The sequence below is a fragment of the Erpetoichthys calabaricus genome, chromosome 6 (assembly GCF_900747795.2).
Source record: "Erpetoichthys calabaricus chromosome 6, fErpCal1.3, whole genome shotgun sequence".
NCBI lineage: Eukaryota > Metazoa > Chordata > Cladistia > Polypteriformes > Polypteridae > Erpetoichthys > Erpetoichthys calabaricus.
The window spans coordinates 68,305,645-68,324,647 of NC_041399.2; the positions used below are offsets into that span (position 1 = coordinate 68,305,645).

General features: G+C 42.4%; 1 protein-coding gene and 1 long non-coding RNA gene across 3 annotated transcripts in view; one reads left to right on the top strand and one right to left on the bottom strand.

Annotated features, from left to right (window-relative positions):
* Nucleotides 1-7,084, top strand: part of thoc1 (THO complex 1) — a 69,422-nt gene extending 62,338 nt beyond the window's left edge. For both annotated transcript variants that reach the window (XM_028803655.2, XM_028803656.2), the window contains exons 20-21: nucleotides 5,840-5,915; nucleotides 6,687-7,084. In XM_028803655.2, the coding sequence (XP_028659488.1) occupies nucleotides 5,840-5,915; nucleotides 6,687-6,967 (357 nt within the window). In that variant the 3' untranslated portion in view covers nucleotides 6,968-7,084. The remainder of the gene's footprint in view (nucleotides 1-5,839; nucleotides 5,916-6,686) is intronic.
* On the bottom strand, nucleotides 3,518-18,190 carry LOC127528385 (uncharacterized). The gene is made up of 2 exons (XR_007935269.1): nucleotides 18,071-18,190; nucleotides 3,518-3,798 (listed from the first exon to the last, which is right to left on the bottom strand). It is a non-coding gene; the product is annotated as an uncharacterized LOC127528385 (long non-coding RNA).
* Nucleotides 18,191-19,003: the final 813 nt, after the last annotated feature.

Genomic DNA, 19,003 nt, shown 5'->3' on the forward strand with positions numbered 1-19,003 from the left:
ATGTCCTACTCTCAGTTTTTATTTGAATAAAATTTTTGCTTTCTTAAAGTGAAAAGGTATTTGCCCCCTATCTAATATTGTCTGTTTTTAAATATTTTATACAATGAAAGGCCTCAGACCTTTAAACAAAATGTAGTATTAGAGAAAGGGAACTCAAGTGAACATCACAATGCAGTTTTTAAAATCATTATTTTGTTTATTTAAGGAGCAAAGTTATCCAGCGCCCCTGTTGTTTTAGGACTTTTATTTGTATAATTAGACGCACATTTTAGCCCACTCTACTTTCCAGAACTACTTTAATGAAGACAAATTTGTGGGTTTTTGAGCATGAAGTGCTTGTTTCAGGTCCTGCTATGTCATCTTTATTTGGTTCAAGTGAGTGACTAGACCACTCAAACCTTAATTTTCATTCTTCTGTGCCACTCAATTGCATATTTGCTAGCATTGACGTTATTCTTGAATGGCACAGGTTTGCGTCTTGGTACTCTCCCATGAATTCCCATTTTTACTCCGTCTCTTTCTTATTGCTGAGTCATGAATATTGAATACCTTAGCTACAAGTAGAGAAGCCTTTTGGAAGTTGTCTTGGAATTCTCTGGACTTCTTGAATTAGGTTCTTTCTGTGCCCATGATGTGGTTTCTTGCTAAGGTGGACTTTACTGGTATTATATCTGCTCTGGTCCAGTTTTTCTCAATTTGAAAATAATTGCTGTGGTACAGTGGAGTCCCAGAGCCTTAGAAATGGCTTTGTAGCCCTTTTCCTGATTGGTACATTTCAGCTGTTCTGGAATTTCTTTTGATGAAGGCATTGTGTTCTTCTGGAAACCTCATGGTGATGATTTCATTTCAGATTTAGATTCAGCTCTGCTTGTTGCACAGTTATGGTTGTGTCCCACCAGTGGATTCAATTCACTTTGGGTAACTAAGGGGACAATTACCTTTTCACACCATTTACTTTATCAGATGTTTCATCCGTGCCTAGTAAACAGACTACAGTGATAGCTCATTGTGTTATCTTGATCACTCGAAAGAATCTTTACCCATTTACCGTGATACAGCAGAGAAAATGTTTTCCTGTTATATTTTCATCCATCCATCCATCCATTGTCTCCCGCTTATCCGAGGTCGGGTCGCGGGGGCAGCAGCTTGAGCAGAGATGCCCAGACTTCCCTCTCCCCAGCCACTTCTTCTAGCTCTTCCGGGAGAATCCCAAGGCGTTTCCAGGCCAGTCGAGAGACATAGTCCCTCCAACGTGTCCTGGGTCTTCCCCGTGGCCTCCTCCCGGTTAGACGTGCCCGGAACACCTCACCAGGGAGGCGTCCAGGAGGCATCCTGATCAGATGCCCATACCACCTCATCTGACTCCTCTCGATGCGGAGGAGCAGCGGCTCTACTCTGAGCCCCTCCCGGATGACTGAGCTTCTCACCCTATCTTTAAGGGAGAGCCCAGACACCCTGCGGAGGAAACTCATTTCAGCCGCTTGTATTCGCGATCTCGTTCTTTCGGTCACTGCCCATAGCTCATGACCATAGGTGAGGGTAGGAACATAGATCGACTGGTAAATTGAGAGCTTCGCCTTGCGGCTCAGCTCCTTTTTCACCACGACAGACCGATGCAACGCCCACATTACTGCGGATGCCGCACCGATCCGCCTGTCGATCTCCCGCTCCATTCTTCCCTCACTCGTGAACAAGACCCCGAGATACTTGAACTCCTCCACTTGGGACAGGATCTCGCTACCAACCCTGAGAGGGCACTCCACCCTTTTCCGGCTGAGGACCATGGTCTCGGATTTGGAGGTGCTGATTCTCATCCCAGCCACTTCACATTCGGCTGCGAACCGATCCAGAGAGAGCTGAAGATCACGGCCTGATGAAGCAAACAGGACAACATCATCTGCAAAAAGCAGTGACCCAATCCTGAGCCCACCAAACCGGACCCCCTCAACGCCCTGGCTGCGCCTAGAAATTCTGTCCATAAAAGTTATGAACAGAATCGGTGACAAAGGGCAGCCCTGGCGGAGTCCAACTCTCACTGGAAACGGGTTCGACTTACTGCCGGCAATGCGGACCAGGCTCTGGCAACGATCGTACATTGTATATATATATGTACATGTACATTGTACATGTTATATTTTAAATTAGAAAAAGATAAGCTTTGCAATTTTTTTAAACTTTTTCTTTAATATGTTTAGCATCCCAAACCATCCATCCATTATCCAACCCGCTATATCCTAACTACAGGGTCATGGGGGTCTGCTGGAGCCAACACAGGGCGCAAGGCAGGAAACAAACCCCGGGCAGGGTGCCAGCGCATCCTAACTCTCTACTACCAATTAGTATTTTTAAGTATTTGCTTAAAATGAAATCTTTGATTCTTTTGCTGTCTGGATTGGTAGGGAAAGGAGTGTTAGACAGATAGATAGATACTTTATTAATCCCAAGGGGAAATTCACATACTCCAGCAGCATACTGATACAAAAAACAATATTAAATTAAAGAGTAATGAAAATGCAGGTACAGTGCATCCGGAAAGTGTTCACAGCGCATCACCTTTTCCACATTTTGGTGTGTTACAACCTTATTCCAAAATGGATTAAATTCATTTTTTTCCTCAGAATTCTACACACAACACCCCATAATGACAACGTGATAAAACTTTACTTGAAATTTTTGCAAATTTATTAAAAATTGAGAAATCACATGTACATAAGTATTCACAGCCTTTGCCATGAAGCTCAAAATTGAGCTCAGGTGCATCCTGTTTCCCCTGATCATCCTTGAGATGTTTCTGCAGCTTAATTGGAGTCCACCTGTGGTAAATTCAGTTGATTGGACATGATTTGGAAAGGCACACACCTGTCTATATAAGGTCCCACAGTTGACAGTTCATGTCAGAGCACAAACCAAGCATGAAGTCAAAGGAATTGTCTGTAGACCTCCGAGACAGGATTGTCTCGAGGCACAAATCTGGGGAAGGTTACAGAAGAATTTCTGCTGCTTTGAAGGTCCCAATGAGCACAGTGGCCTCCATCATCCGTAAGTGTAAGAAGTTCGAAACCACCAGGACTCTTCCTATAGCTGGCCGGCCATCTAAACTGAGTGATCGGAGGAGAAGGGCCTTAGTCAGGGAAGTGACCTAGAACCCGATGGTCACTCTGTCAGAGCTCCAGAGGGTCCTCTGTGGAGAGAGGAGAACCTTCCAGAAGGACAACCATCTGTGCAGCAATCCATCAATCACGTCTGTATGGTACAGTGGCCAGATGGAAGCCACTCCTTAGTAAAAGGCACATGGCAGCCCACCTGGAGTTTGCCAAAAGGCACCTGAAGGACTCTCAGACCATGAGAAAGAAAATTCTCTGGTCTGACGAGACAAAGATTGAACTCTTTGGTGTGAATGCCAGGCGTCACGTTTGGAGGAAACCAGGCACCGCTCATCACCAGGCCAATACCATTCCTACAGTGAAGCATGGTGGTGACAGCATCATGCTGTGAGGATGTTTTTCAGCGGCAGGGCCTGGGAGACTAGTCAGGATAAAGGGAAAGATGACTGCAGCAATGTACAGAGATATCCTGGATGAAAACCTGCTCCAGAGCGCTCTTGACCTCAGACTGGGGCGACGGTTCATCTTTCAGCAGGACAACGACCCTAAGCACACAGCCAAGATATCAAAGGAGTGGCTTCAGGACAACTCTGTGAATGTCCTTGAGTGGCCCAGCCAGAGCCCAGACTTGAATCCAATTGAACATCTCTGGAGAGATCTTAAAATGGCTGTGCAGCGACGCTTCCCATCCAACCTGATGAGAGCTTGAGAGGTGCTGCAAAGAGGAATGGGCGAAACTGGCCAAGGATAGGTGTGCCAAGCTTGTGGCATCATATTCAAAAAGTCTTGAGGCTGTAATTGCTGCCAAAGGTGCATCGACAAAGTATTGAGCAAAGGCTGTGAATACTTATGTACATGGGATTTCTCAGTTTTTTTATTTTTAATAAATTTGCAAAAACCTCAAGAAAATTTTTTTCACATTGTCATTATGGGGTGTTGTGTGTAGAAGTCTGAGGAAAAAAATTAATTTAATCCATTTTGGAATAAGGCTGTAACATAACAAAATGTGGAAAAAGTGATGCGCTGTGAAAACTTTCCAGATGCGCTGTATAACAGACAATAACTTTGTATAATGTTAACGTTTACTCCCACCAAGTGGAATTGAAGAGTCGCATAGTGTGGGGGAGGAATGATCTCCTCAGTCTGTCAGTGAAGCAGGACATTGACAGCAGTCTGTCGCTGAAGCTGCTCCTCTGTTTGGAGATGATACTGTTCAGTGGATTCTCCATGATTGACAGGACCCTGCTCCGCGCCCGTCGCTCTGCCACGGATGTCAAACTGTCCAGCTCCATGCCTACAATAGAGCCTGCCTTCCTCACCAGTTTGTCCAGGCGTGAGGTGTCCTTCTTCTTAATGCTGCCTCCCCACCACACCACCGCGTAGAAGAGGGCGCACGCCACAACCGTCTGATAGAACATCTGCAGCATCTTATTGCAGACGTTGAAGGATGCCAGTCTTCTAAGGAAGTTGATTTGTTGTCTGGCATGTAATTCATTCATTGTAATTTAATTAATAAATTTAATTAAAAAAATATTTTAAACTGCCTTTAAAGGCCAAACTTTTTAAGATACTATTTAAGTCTTTTTTTCTGCATGTATAACTTCTGTACAATACTATCTAATCTGTTGACTATAATGGTGTAAATGTTTCAAAGGTCTTTATACAGACATGAGAAATCTGTGAAATGTGATGTCTTTATGAGTTCAAATTTCATACAGCAATGTAACCAAACTGCTTATAGCTCTAAGAAAACACTAAATGAAATGCCTTCTACTTCCAGTTTGAAGGACACGTTCAGTTCCTGCGTCATATTCAGATTTAAATAAATTTCACGATCCATACACACACTTTTCTGTTATACTACTTGAACAAAAACTAAAACATTACACAACAAATATTTTCTGATTCTTAGTGTACTTTTTCTTAAAAATTGTGTTAATTGTCAAATTTTATGAGTTTGACATGCAAAAATATAGATTCTCTTTCCAGTATCTAGATCGTTCTTTGAAATTTTTGTGAAATTGCATTCACTGTTAGAGACGTTATACAACCTGAATCGATCCCTCACAGTACAGCAAAACTTGTGGGATGAGAGCATAGTAAGGTTGATATTGAGGAGAGAAACTCTTGTTTAGATTAAATGAGAAGCAAAAGACCCCCAGCACTTCTGTTATTATCTTTAACTCGACTGAGATGTCACATCACAGCCAGAAGTGTTTCCTGTCATGCTGTTGTTGTGCTGGGGACACTGTGGTAACTGGCAGTAGTCAGCCTTGAGCCCACAGCGTCTGGCTCAGAAGACGTTCCCTACGGTGTGAGCTGAGAGGAGAGGAGAGCTCCTATGTTCATGCGAGGAGGGGCTTCTTCAAACACTCCGAGAGGAGATTCCTGGTGAATTCAGCGGAGCCGTCTCTCACTTGGCCCACATGTTATGATAGATATGTAGAGTGCAGCAGCACCGCTGATGTTACAGATTTGGGGTTATGTTGCTTTTCTTAGATTCTTTCGTTAAGACCTATATAAAAGTTTTTGAAAGAATGACCTTGTGACTCCTTCAGCAACTGTGCAAAAATCTGGTTCAGACCGGATTGCGGTTCAACATATCTGATTTAATGTGCACTTTTACAGTAGGGACCAGTGTATTGGAAATCACTCTGTACATATATAATTTATTCACATCTTATGTTTTTAAAATATATATATTAGTACACACTTATTGATTATTCTTTCTTTAGCCTCCATCTGAAGAGATAAAGACTGGTGAAGAGGATGAGGACAATGATGATACCCTGCTTAAAGAGAACAATGAGAGTAAGCTGACTTGTAATGCTTAAATTAACATTTGATTACAGCGATTTCTGTGAAGCTGGTGATTTTATTTTAATAATCAATTTGTCTTCGGTTATAATGAATGTAGCATTCATTCTGATGAAGCCTTAAAGGGTGAAGTTGATGGTGCAAAAATGTGTTACTAATCGGTGTCAGTGTTTCCCTTCTGCCATTTTTGGGTAATGGATAAAGAAGTCTTTTCATTCACCAATAATGAGCTACTTACACTTTTATGAGGTGGTAGCTGACCTCAACAAATGTTAGTGGCAGAAACGAGTCAAGATTAAATGTACTGTAATTTCAACACAGAAGCCATAGAGCCCTTAGCTCTGTCCTCAGTGAGAGGCCACTAGTGAATTAAGCCGCCACATTTGTGTCGTGCACTGATGAGCTAATCCATGCAACAAAATGTTCTTTTCCCTTATGTTCCCTGATAATGCTCAAGTTTAAAATAATTGAAATACAAATGGTTCAGTATAAATGGTTTCTTATCTAAATGTGGCTGCCATTTGCTTAAATTGTAGCATTTTACAGTATGTCTGAGGAACATGAACAAAAGCCGCAACACTGTAGATCTTCAAAAGGGAATTAAATGAAGGTTCCTACCATACTAATAATCCAAAGAACAGCCAAACCCCTTTTAAGTATCTAATTGTCAGCTTCTGTAACGAGTCCGTCTGTAAATATTTGAGAACCTTCCTGGCCTGGGATTCTCTAAAGCCTAAATGTGTCCTGCTGTCCATCTCTCCCAAGGTCCGGATGTACAGCATCACAAGTCAGTGACGGGCCAGCAGATTGAGGCTGTAGCCAACAAACTAGGAGATCAGTGGAAGGCTCTGGCACGTCATATGGAGCTGAAGGACATGGACATCCGAGAGATTGAATCTGACAGCGATGATGTGAACATGCGTGCCAAACTGTTACTGGTGTTGTGGCAAGATCGAGAAGGAAATCAGGCCACGGTAGAAAATTTGGTTTTGGCTCTGAACAGCGCTGGCTTTGCTGAGATTGCAGAGAGCCTCAACGACACATAAATATTGAAACGGCACAATATATTTTTGTATAGATTGTTATAATTCAGTCTATTTGTAAAATGTACAATTTGTGATTTAATATTTTTTTCATTTTTGTGATAAATAAATTTTTGGGATACTAAAACTTTTTGGTTAAGTTATGCCATTGCATGCTTTAAGTGATGCTGATGTGATCTTTTAAAACATTCATTGCGACAGCAGCATCACACATTAGAGAAGGGAAATGTGTCTCAGGTTGTCATATTTCATATTACATTTACTGGAACGACAGAAAAGAACAATTTCCTGTTTTTGTGTTTTGAGTGGGCACACACCTGTGTGTAGTGTACATTGTGCCTTTTTACGTTTGTCTATCGTTAGACCACCAGCCCGCCCTTCAGCCACTCGTCATACTTCACGTCTGTTAGGTGAATTCCGCTGTTCTGTATGAACTTGAGGATATGCTGAATCTAAAGCTAGCAACACAGCTGCTCTGTCACATCCAGTTTTTGAGAGATGAAGATTTAAAAATGAAAAAGCACTATTTTAGACAAAAACGTAATATTTAATACATTAAAACAGTTGTGTAGTTTTTAATTTTTTTTCAATATTCCTTACAAAATGTAGTCATTTGGTAATTTGTTCCTCTTGTAATTCTCTGAAGTGATTTTTTTCCACTGTAATATCCCTGCATTTCAGCGCTGTCCTGGTTGGACCTCTCCCCATGTTCTCAAAGAAAAAATCCAAACGAGAGTATAGGAAGTGGATTTTTAAGGACATGTTGTACTCAAGCGCGACTTAGGAAGAGAGAAGCTCCTCCACTTGCTCTCCGCAGTTTTCTGCCTTTGTATTCCCAAGAAAATAGTTGTAAACACATTCAAATGTCTCCCACGCACAAAACAAATTGGCCATCTTGAATTTGAAGCTTTATCCTGGGGAAAAACACTCAGATTTAAGGTCTTAACAAAGATGGCTTCTTTTCTTTTTGCTCTCTTCAGAGTGAGTTCAGCTGCAATCTCTGTCCTCTGTTCACGAGACATCAGACAGACGAGCATCTTGTCTGTTTGTGAGGCTCAAACCCTCAGCATTCCTTGTTGCAGCGTTATATGACCTCTACTTCTGGATGAGCATCCATTGGTTGTCAGATCTCATTTGCACAGAGCTCTGTGGTGGTTCTGAAAGGTAAAATGCAAACAACATAAAATAAAAAAGCAAAGCGTGAAATTAAGGCAACATCGACCCTGTTTGATTTTATTGGAGTGAGTTGTGGACTAGTTGGTCTCAGTCACGGGGAATGTCAGACTACACGACTGCTTTCATGTGAGCGCACTGCTGACAGCCTCTGAATCGACAAGATCATATACAACTGAAACGTTATTGGAAAAGTCACGTAATTTGACATGAGCTTACGGCAGAATTATTTGCCCGTTTCTTAAATTTTCTTGTCCAGTTTACAAGTTAGTTGTCCAGTTTTTATTGATTCCCATATTTATCCATTTCGGAAATTTCTTTACTCTGTTAGATTTAGAAAACACTTATTGTGAGCCTAGATCAGCAAGTCAGACCACCGATCATTTATAATTGTGGGACCAGATGGAGTCAGTCCTCGAGTTCTTAAGGCCTGTGCTGACCAACTTTGTGGTGTCCTCCGTCACCTGTCCAGTCTGTCCCAATGGCCAGATTTATACTTCATGTGATGCATGCTGCAGCGGACGCTACTGCTACGCAAGCGTTGTACTGTTTATATTTGCACGCATACTTTGTGTAAATCTGGAGGAATCCACCAGGTGGCAGTGTGAGATATTATCACGGTGAGAACAGGCTCAGCTTCTCTGTGTTGTGAATTGCCTGGAACACCCATTAAATTCTGATGACACCTTACCGCAATATCTCTGAAAAGGATGTTTAATGATTAAATCCATCAGTCCAGAGATTTGTACATTTCAGCTAGCATTGGGCACGAGGCTGAAACAATCCCTGGACGGGGTCTCAGCTCATTGCAAGGTGAATACAAGCACACACACACACACACATACACACTGGCGTCATTTTAGCGTCACCAAATCTGCATATCTTTGGAAAGAAACTGGAGCACACTGTGGAAACCCAGCAGGAAAACCTGTAAACTCCAGGCAGGGAATATCAGCGACGTGACTCCCTGCAAGACAGCAGCGCTAACGCTCCGCCACCGTGTCACCCACATGGGTGTAATTATTAACAGTATTCATTATTTAAACAAAATTACTGATTTATCTGTAACATACATACTTTAATGCATTTCATCATGAAAGTGATATCAAGTATAAATCTGAGGATTCTAAATGTGCAGAGAGTTAGAACATCATACATTTAATGTGCTCAGTGTGACGATCCGCTGCTGTCAGGACCGGATGGAAGTCCTAGAAAAAAAGATGGCACAGAAGATGGTATGTGAGACTTTTAAAAAGTATCATGTCATTACAATCGGGAATATGCGACGCTTGAATATAAAAGCACCGCAAATACATCTGTAGGTTGGCATTTTGCTTCAGAATGAGAGCAGCAACAAGTCATGGAATTAAATAACGGGTTTAATTAACATCAAGAATCGGCTTCTCATTAAGAGATTGGTTGGAGTGAAATTAGTAGGAGTTTGAAATCCCAGTTTAGCTGGTCATCTGTTGGCTTGTTTCATGTCTCATTTCTGTTTGGCTGTCATTTAATGAAGAAAAGAATCAATTCAGAGGACTGAATCCTTAAAAACAGGGCTATTAAAATAAAGGGAAAAAGAGTTAATTAGCAGTGAAAACTGGTCAAGGAAAAGGGTCAGAATGAAAACCTGCGGCCCTCCAGGCCTGGAGTTCGACACTCCTGCTCTACAGCTACTGGAACAGACTCCATATGTATAGAGAAGTAAACTGGTAGAACAAACTCAAGAAAAATGAGTCTTATTTTCAACTTTTCCATCAAACAACGGAATAGTCTCCGTTTTCTTTACAAAATAGGACTGATCTCACCCATTCCTTGTGGACCTTCGTAATTTCATCCAATGCTGGTTATTTTTTTGTTCTTTCTAGAGTCGGGGAACATCCAGTAAGCGTGATCTGTTAAATTAAATTAATATCACTGGTCAACAAGCATGTTGCCACTGTGATTCTTTCACATGTACTTTAACAAATTTCACTTGCTGACTCCAAATCTGAAAACCGTTTTCGTACAGCACGTCCTGTTTTTTACTTATGATGTTCCAGGTCTTGGACAACTAGAGTGACTGGACAGTAAATGCGATGCGTTTCAGCATTTAAGAAATAAGTTTGGTCTCGAGAAAAGTGAAGCCAAAATTAAGGAAGGTGTTTTTGTTGGCCCTGAAATCCGTGAACTGATGCTTGACGATGATTTCAAAAGGAAACTGAAGCCCACTGAATCAGCACCCTCATTCGAGCAGGTTGTTCAGAATTTTCTTGATCATCACAGAGCAGAGAATTATGCTGAGCTTGTGGAGAATCTGCTGAAAGTATATCAGCTTATGGGAGCCACAATGTCACTGAAGACGCATTTTTTTACATTCTCATCTCGACTTTTTTCCACCAAATCTAAAGATGTCAGAGATGAGCATGGGGAAAGATTTCAAGATATAAAGGTGATGGAAAACTGATATCAGAGAAAGTTCACACTGAGAATGATGGGTGACTACTGTTGGTTCATGCAAAGACAGACAGATGTGTAGTACAAGAGCAAAAGCGAGGGCCTCAGACAATCTTGAGCACACTGACCTCGATTTTATATTGAGGTAAATTGACATAAACACGTTTTAAAGTGTCTCTGGTATCATCTTCTGGTTTGTTTTCAGAATAAACTCATTCAAATAATTTTGGTGGGACATAGTCCAAACTCCAGATACTGTGTTGATATATTGATATTCAAAAGTGTCATAATAGCAATATGTATTTCAAAAACCTGATGTGCTAGCTTCATTCTGAACCACAGTAAAAAACTTAATAGTGAGAGCTGGTCTGAAGTTCCCAATAGTAAACGAAAACTATTTTTTGTAGACCAGTGTAATTATCTAGAAGCTTCTCCATTCCACCTAGAACTCCCCAGCCACGTTGTAACCCTTAAGACCTGTCTCAGCAGCCTACTTTCCACGTCTGTTTTCCTCAAGATGGCGGATCTCCTCTTTCTTCTCTCTTTTCCAGTTTTTTTTTTCTACCTTTCTCAGGAGGATGAGCTTCCTGTTACACTTCGTATCAACATAAAAGTCCTTCCTTTGTTCACATTGCCTTTGGCAGTCTTTTCAAAATAAAAGCTCAGCAAGGAATTGGAGTTTCAGTAACACCACTGTGACAAAAGAATTGTTGGCTGGACTGCTACAAAAGTTACAAGCTCAGCTGGTGAGATGGCAGCAGACTGTTCCTCAGATGACATGCAGGGGTAGAATGCTGGTCGTTAATCACATTGTGACCTTCAGCTCATGGCATAAATGTGTTTCTGCAGAGTCTCCATGACAGCTCGTACAGCAGAAACAAGAGATTCTGTTAATTTGTTTTCTGATGCTGTGACGTGTATGGAGATGGACTGTGGGACTTCTGGACATCACAAGTCGAGTTACCACTATTCAACCACAGACAGCCCAAAAAGTCAACCCATGGATGGCTTTAGCTCAAATACTCCTGGATCAGTTTGAACGGATGAGGCTGGGAAATGTCTAGCGTGGCGTCAATATGACCGGACTGGGACCGCAAGACTGCCTGAACTGTATGAAAGTCTACTCAGGTACAGTCAGTTCAAGAAAACTTGGAAGATATCATTATATGATTCTACTATTGGCACGTGTACTGCAGTATTGCATCATTTTGTACAAAATTTTACAAAGTTTTACTTCACCAAACTTAAACAGATAATTGGACAAATAAGAGCAGAGGAGACAGGAGTGAACTCCATGCGATTATTGGAGACATTTTTAACAAAAAGATGGGCTTTTCCAATGAGTGGCGTGACACTTGTACTTAATAGTTAGTTGTCCTTCTGCCCAAATACCAAGTTCTCCGTGAGTGGTGGGCCGTTTCTTTATCGCTACATTTACAGCCGTCGAGTATCTTCTTTCCATGACAAGCCACGCAGTTGTAAGTTCAGGGCTGACAGAGACTTCAGTTATGGACATTTGCTGGTCAAGTTAGGCCTCCTCCATGTCCAAAGGGGGCACCTCATCTGTCGGACTTTGTTCTTTTAGAATTGTAGCCATGCACATTTATTAATGTATTCTCCCAGCATGGAGATATTATGACAGGAGAAATACGAGACAAAAGAAAGAAAATCAGTCAGTTTATAACTACGGCTTTCAACAAAGTAAAATGCGAGGCTCAGACGGCGTCCTGTCTTTTAGTGGCTGAAGAAATCGTTTAATAAGAACAAGGGACACAAGTGAGTTTCTTTATTAATTAGTTTACTTACTCATTTTCTAGTCTCACAAGACCTAAGTTTTTTTTTTGCTGTAATACATTATTAATACATTATTTCCTGCATGATGTTACCTGTTTGTGAGCCTACACTCCTGGTGTCCCAGGGGTCTTCAGTGTTGTGCCATATTGGGCTTTTCTCCGGGGTCATAAGCACGACTGTTTTCAGAGCAGCACCTGAGTTTTCATGTCCGTCTCCCTAATGTGCACATTCACTTACCCAACTCGTAATGTCTTTGGCCAAACATTGTACAGCTTCATACGCTGCTGGTGCCCGGTCTTGCCTTAATTGGCATCGCATCTTTGTGATACCCTCTGCCTTCATCATCATCTGACAACATGCACTGATATACTGACAGCCTCGCAAACCCCAGCTGCAGAAGCAAATCAATTGACAATAAACTTGCTGTCGTCCTCCTCCTCCTCCTCATGGCCTGCCGCCCCTCGCTGCTTTCTCAGGCTTAGCCTCCCTATGGCTCTGGGGGTTTTTCAGCCCCCCAAAAAAAACTCCACAGTTCTTTGTGCCATGAGCGAGACAGACCACACATCACACCACCTCAGGATCCCAAATTAGTGCCCGAGTGCAGCACCACAAGAGCTTGAATGGAGTGGAATAGCGCAAGTTTTTTTTTACGGCAGCAGGAAGGCCAATCCTGCCACCGGCCCCCAAGTCTTCCCTGTAGCTGGAGGACCTGCTTGCAGGGCTGGACGCAGATTAACGTCCTACCAGGACAAAGCAATTGCAGGTTAAGGGTGTTGCCCAAGGGCCCAATGGAGTAGAGTCACTTCTGGCATTTACAGGATTTGAACTGGCAACCTTCTGATTTCCAGCACAGATCCTTAGCCTCAGAGCCACCACTTGTGCCACCAGAGGCTCCTAAAAACATTCATTTACACGTCCTGAGGGTCAGTTATGGAGTAGCATTTGTACGGCCCACCCATATCAGGAGCATCAACATCAATAGTTTTAAAGATCACAGAGGCAAACGAACAAACAGACCAAACCTCAGCTAAACCGACATGGTGACCTTCCATCAGCAGAGCCAGCAGGAGCTCTCATAGGACCTTCTACTTACAACTGACAAAGAGGCTCCAAAGACTGGAAATAGTCCGATGTCTTTAATGACCGGATTGAGATGAAGTTAGCACTTGAAAGTGGAAAGACATCCTCAGTGTGGCCGTCCGACTGGACAAGTCTCTTTAGAGACCCCCAGAAGCAGTTTTCACTCCCCCCATCTCTGTATTTCAGATGGACATTTGTGTTATGTGAACGTGCTGCACCTTCCCAGTTTCTACTTTGTGTTAATCTGCACATTCCCAAAAACACGGACTTCTGGTGTGATTAGTTATTTAGTGAGAAGTTCTTAAGTGTATTTTGATGACCTCATATTCTCAATTTTGTTTATCAAGAATGTTTATTTATATTTCTAAAAACACTTCAGCATTCCTTCTATTTGTTTAGTGTCACAATATGTACTGTACAACTACAAGTGTAACCTCCATCGAAAAGTGTGAGACACAATCAAGACCTCAAAAAAGAAACCCGAAGTCTTGGTGACTTTTTTTAAATGAGCACAATGGCGTGCAGATTATGAAATCCGTTTCATTAAATACGTGCAGTCGCTGGGAGCCCAAACCTGACAACCACTAAGCTGCAGCCGCCATTGCATATGCTTTTAAACTTCAAGAAGTGTTTAGGACGCCACAGACTTGGAGACTCCTTGTTATTAATCACAGCCCAACTCCGGTCCTGGAGGGCCCTTAAATGGCACCCAAACAGAAAAGAAATGTGAAGTGAGTGAGCCAACAAAAGACCAGCTAAGCCCGGACCTCAAACTCCAACCAGTTGCTTAATCAGACACTGATTCACCGAGTCTTGTTGTTAATGAAACCCGTTCTTTAATCTCATGGCTTGTTGCTGCTCTCATTGTGCCATAGCAGACATTTCCGAAATTGTTGATTTTCTCTTTTCTAAGAGCAGATCAGCATTCCTGAGACCTTCACCTTTCTTCATTTTCAGATATTCCATGTTGGACATAAAATTAATTCAAAAGAAGTTAGTTAGGAGCAAAAACAGGTCACTAATTAAGAAAATGCTTAGAATGGAAACCCGCAGCCACTGGGGCCCTCCAGGAGTTGGGGACCCCCGATCACAACAGTGATGCCAGCTTTGCTCTCATTACTTTTGTAGTTAAGCTTTGAATTCACACACAGATACTGCTGGCACTCCATGTATGCCAATCAGTTCCAAACTACTCGGTTTCCCCGTCTATTTAAACAGATCGGGGTCTTTATTTGTACTCTTTACGTAATTCGTAGTTTGTTTATAACTACTTGTCTGCCCTTAATGAAGAGTACTACACAAAAATAAACTGAAGCACCTGGGGGGCTCACTGAAAGGCGCCATCTGTTAAAGGTTTGACTGAACACTGGTGGCCCTCAAACCCCAAGGCTGCCATTTCAACTTCTGTCACCAGTGGACTCTCGGCTGCTGTGCTACAGGACACCTTCAGCCTTCACCTTGAGATGTCCAACTGGAGGCCTTGGTCAACAAGCCACCTCCCCCCTACTGGGCCAGCCAATCAGATGAAAGGACCCTTTAATTTGATAAGGTGCCACATGTGAGGTTGGGCATCAAACTAAAAAGAAGTGGGAGTTCAGGGTGATGTTTGTAGATGGGTGCAGAATTGGCTCAGACACAGGAAACAGAAGGTGATGGTGCAAGGAACCATTTCTGAAATGGCTGATGTTAAGAGTGGTGCTCCACATGGGTCAGAGCTGGGGCCGCTGCTATTTAATATAAATAAATGATTTAGATAGGAATATAAGTAACAAGCTGGTTAAGTTTGCAGATGATACCAAGATAGGTGGATTAGCAGATAATCTGAAATGTTAAATTGTCACTGAAGGACATGGATAGCATACAGATTTGTGGCAGATGAAATGTAATGTCAGTAAATTACACATAGGAAGTAAAAATGTTAGGTTTGAATACACAATGGGTGGTTGGAAAATCGAGAGTACACCTTATGAGAAGGATGTAGGAGTCATAGTGCACTCTAAGCTATCAACTTCCCGACAGTGTTCAGAAGCCATTAAGAAGGCTAACAGAATGTCAGGTTATATAGCACAGTGTGTGGAGTACAAGTCCAAGGAGGTTCTGCTCAACCTTTATAACACACTAGTGAGGCCTCATCTGGAGTACTGTGTGCAGTTTTGGTCTCCAGGCTACAAAAATGACATAGCAGTGCTAGAAAAGGTCCAGAGAAGAGCGACTAGGCTCATTCTAGAGCCACAGGGGATGAATTATGAAGAAATATCAAAAGAGCCGAGCCTTTTTAGATTAAGCAAAAGAAGAGTAAGAGGGGACATGATTAAAGTGTTTAAAATTATGAAGGGAATTAGTGCAGTGGATCGAGACTGTTATTTTAAAACGATTAAGAACATGAGGACAGAGTTGGAAACTTGTTAAGGGTAAATTTTGCACAAATGCTGGGGAAGTTTTTCTTTACACAAAGAACGATAGACACTTGGAATAAGCTACCAAGTAGTGTGGGTGACAGTAAGACGTTAGGGACTTTCAAAACGCAACGTTTTTTTTTTAATTAAGTGGATAGGACTGGCGGGTTTTGTTGGGCTGAATGGCCAGTTCTCGTCTGATTGTTTTAATGTTCTACCTGATAATTCCAGTGTTCTGTTATCAGACATGACTCTGCCATAGGCAGGCAAACAACTTGACCAAAGAGCACTGGCACCAAGTGCCACCATTTCTTATCCAGCACTCAATATTCATAAATCCTGGAATCAGTCCATTTCTTTATCAAACCCACTTAATCCAAACATGACATCACAGAAGGTCAGGAATTCCAATGTTGAGCTTTCTAATTAATAAAACATGTAAAAGTCAGGATGTGAGCCTGTGACAGATTCCATTTCAAACTGAAGGTGGTACATTTTGACAAGAAACAAACAATTAAATGCACAATGTGTCAAATAAAACCAAGTGCCTTGGAAACACAAGCAGAGAGTTAAACTCCTGCCTTCCTCTTTATTAGATCTTGACCAACAACAAGCAGCAGCCACCATTGGGGTTGAGTTTATCTATTACATCCATCTGCCCCCAACTCTCTTCTTTCAGCTCTTTCAAATCCGTTCTTGTTGCGTCACCCACCATCACTTCCATCACCCAGTCACTCTGCACTCTCCAGCTTGTCTTCTTCCCCCTCAGTGAAATTGCAAACACCCCTGGCCACTGTCTTCTAGGTCCTCTCCAGCTTTGCTTAACATTCTTCCATCATCACCCCCACCCAACAGAGCCTGCATGAAGAGAAGCTCACAAAGCCATGATGGTGTCCACAGCTTCACCAAGGTCACACGAGCCAAGTCTGTTCCATCACACACTTTGCTCAGATCTCCTCATCCCCATGTACTCCACAACTCACCCACACGGCTGAACTGAACCATCGTTTAGCCTATTTGCACTTGAACATCTCCACAGACATACAGTGCATCCGGAAAGTATTCACAGTGCATCACTTTTTCCACATTTTGTTATGTTACAGCCTTATTCCAAAATGGATTAAATTCATTTTTTTCCTCAAAATTCTACACACAACACCCCATAATGACAACGTTAAAATAGTTTACTTGAGATTTTTGCAAATTTATTAAAAATAAAAACATTGAGAAAGCACATGTACATAAGTATTCACAGCCTTTGCCATGAAGCTCAAAATTGAGCTCAGGTGCATCATGTTTCCCGATAGTCCTTGAGATGTTTCTGCAGCTTAATTGGAATCCACCTGTGGTAAACTCAGTTGACTGGACATGATTTGGAAAGGCACACACCTGTCTATATAAGGTCCCACAGTTGACAGTTCATGTCAGAGCACAAACCAAGCATGAAGTCAAAGGAATTGTCTGTAGACCTCCGAGACAGGATTGTCTTGAGGCACATATCTGGGAAAGGTTACAGAAACATTTCTGCTGCTTTGAAGGTCCCAATGAGCACAGTGGCCTCCATCATCCGTAAGTGGAAGAAGTTCAAAACCACCAGGACTCTTTCTAGAGCTGGCCGGCCATCTAAACTGAGCGATCGGGGGAGAAGGGCCTTAGTCAGGGAGGTGACCAAGAACCCGATGGTCACTCTGTCAGAGCTCCAGAGGTCCTCTGTGGAGAGAGGAGAACCTTCCAGAAGGACAACCATCTCTGCAGCAATCCACCAATCAGGCCTGTATGGTAGAGTGGCCAGACGGAAGCCACTCCTTAGTAAAAGGCACATGGCAGCCCTGAAGGACTCTTAGACCGTGAGAAAGAAATACTCTGGTCTGATGAGACAAAGATTGAACTCTTTGGTGTGAATGCCAGACGTCACGTTTGGAGGAAACCTGGCACCATCCCTACAGTGAAGCATGGTGGTGACAGCATCATGCTGTGGGAATGTTTTTCAGCAGCAGGGACTAGGAGACTAGTCAGGATAAAGGGAAAGATGACTGCAGCAATGTACAGAGACATCCTGGATGAAAACCTGCTCCAGAGCGCTCTTGACCTCAGACTGGGGCGACGGTTCATCTTTCAGCAGGACTCTGTGAATGTCCTTGAGTGGCCCAGCCAGAGCCCAGACTTGAATCCGATTGAACATCTCTGGAGAGATCTTAAAATGGCTGTGCACCGACACTTCCCATCCAACCTGATGGAGCTTGAGAGGTGCTGCAAAGAGGAATGGGCGAAACTGGCCAAGGATAAGTGTGCCAAGCTTGTGGCATCATATTCAACAAGACTTGAGGCTGTAATTGCTGCCAAAGGTGCATCGACAAAGTATTGAGCAAAGGCTGTGAATACTTATGTACGTGGGATTTCTCAGTTTTTAGTAAATTTGCAAAAACCTCAAGTAAACTTTTTTCACGTTGTCATTATGGGGTGTTGTGTGTAGAATTCTGAGGAAAAAAAATGAATTTAATCCATTCTGGAATAAGGCTGTAACATAACAAAATGTGGAGAAAGTGATGCACTGTGAATACTTTCTGGATGTACTGTAAAGCAGGCATTCATCCAAGCCTACCGGTCCATTTATAACGTGCACACTTGCACCTTTGCCCAGAGTCCGAGTAGTTTGTCACCCTGAACTTGTACACATTTGACCACATTGGTGTTCTTTATCTGCTGGATGACTTCACATAGCTGTTCCTCAAATCAGCCCATGCTTTCATGCATGCATAACCACATAGTCACACCCTAGCAGACCCTCACAGTGACATGGAAACAACAACGGACCGTAATGCCCAGCTGGCAGAGATCATCACATCTACAAAGTCACAGAAGTTTTTCCTTTGATTTCTTTCATTTTTCATAACAAAACTATTTCTTTTACTTTTCCCCCAACATCAAACCAAATCGCATTTCAATAACTTTCACTGGCTCTTCTCTGTGCTGAGCTCTCTGAAGTCAGCATTTGGTGGGTTCATAAACCATGGATAATAAATCTGATCTTTTAATTTTCATAACTAAGTTTTTCAAGCAGTACGGTACATTTTTGCTCCTTGTTGTACATCCTGGTACCCTGAAAGCCTCCAGTGTTAAGACCCCAAGATTAGAACACCACCTTAACCACTCCAGCTGTGCT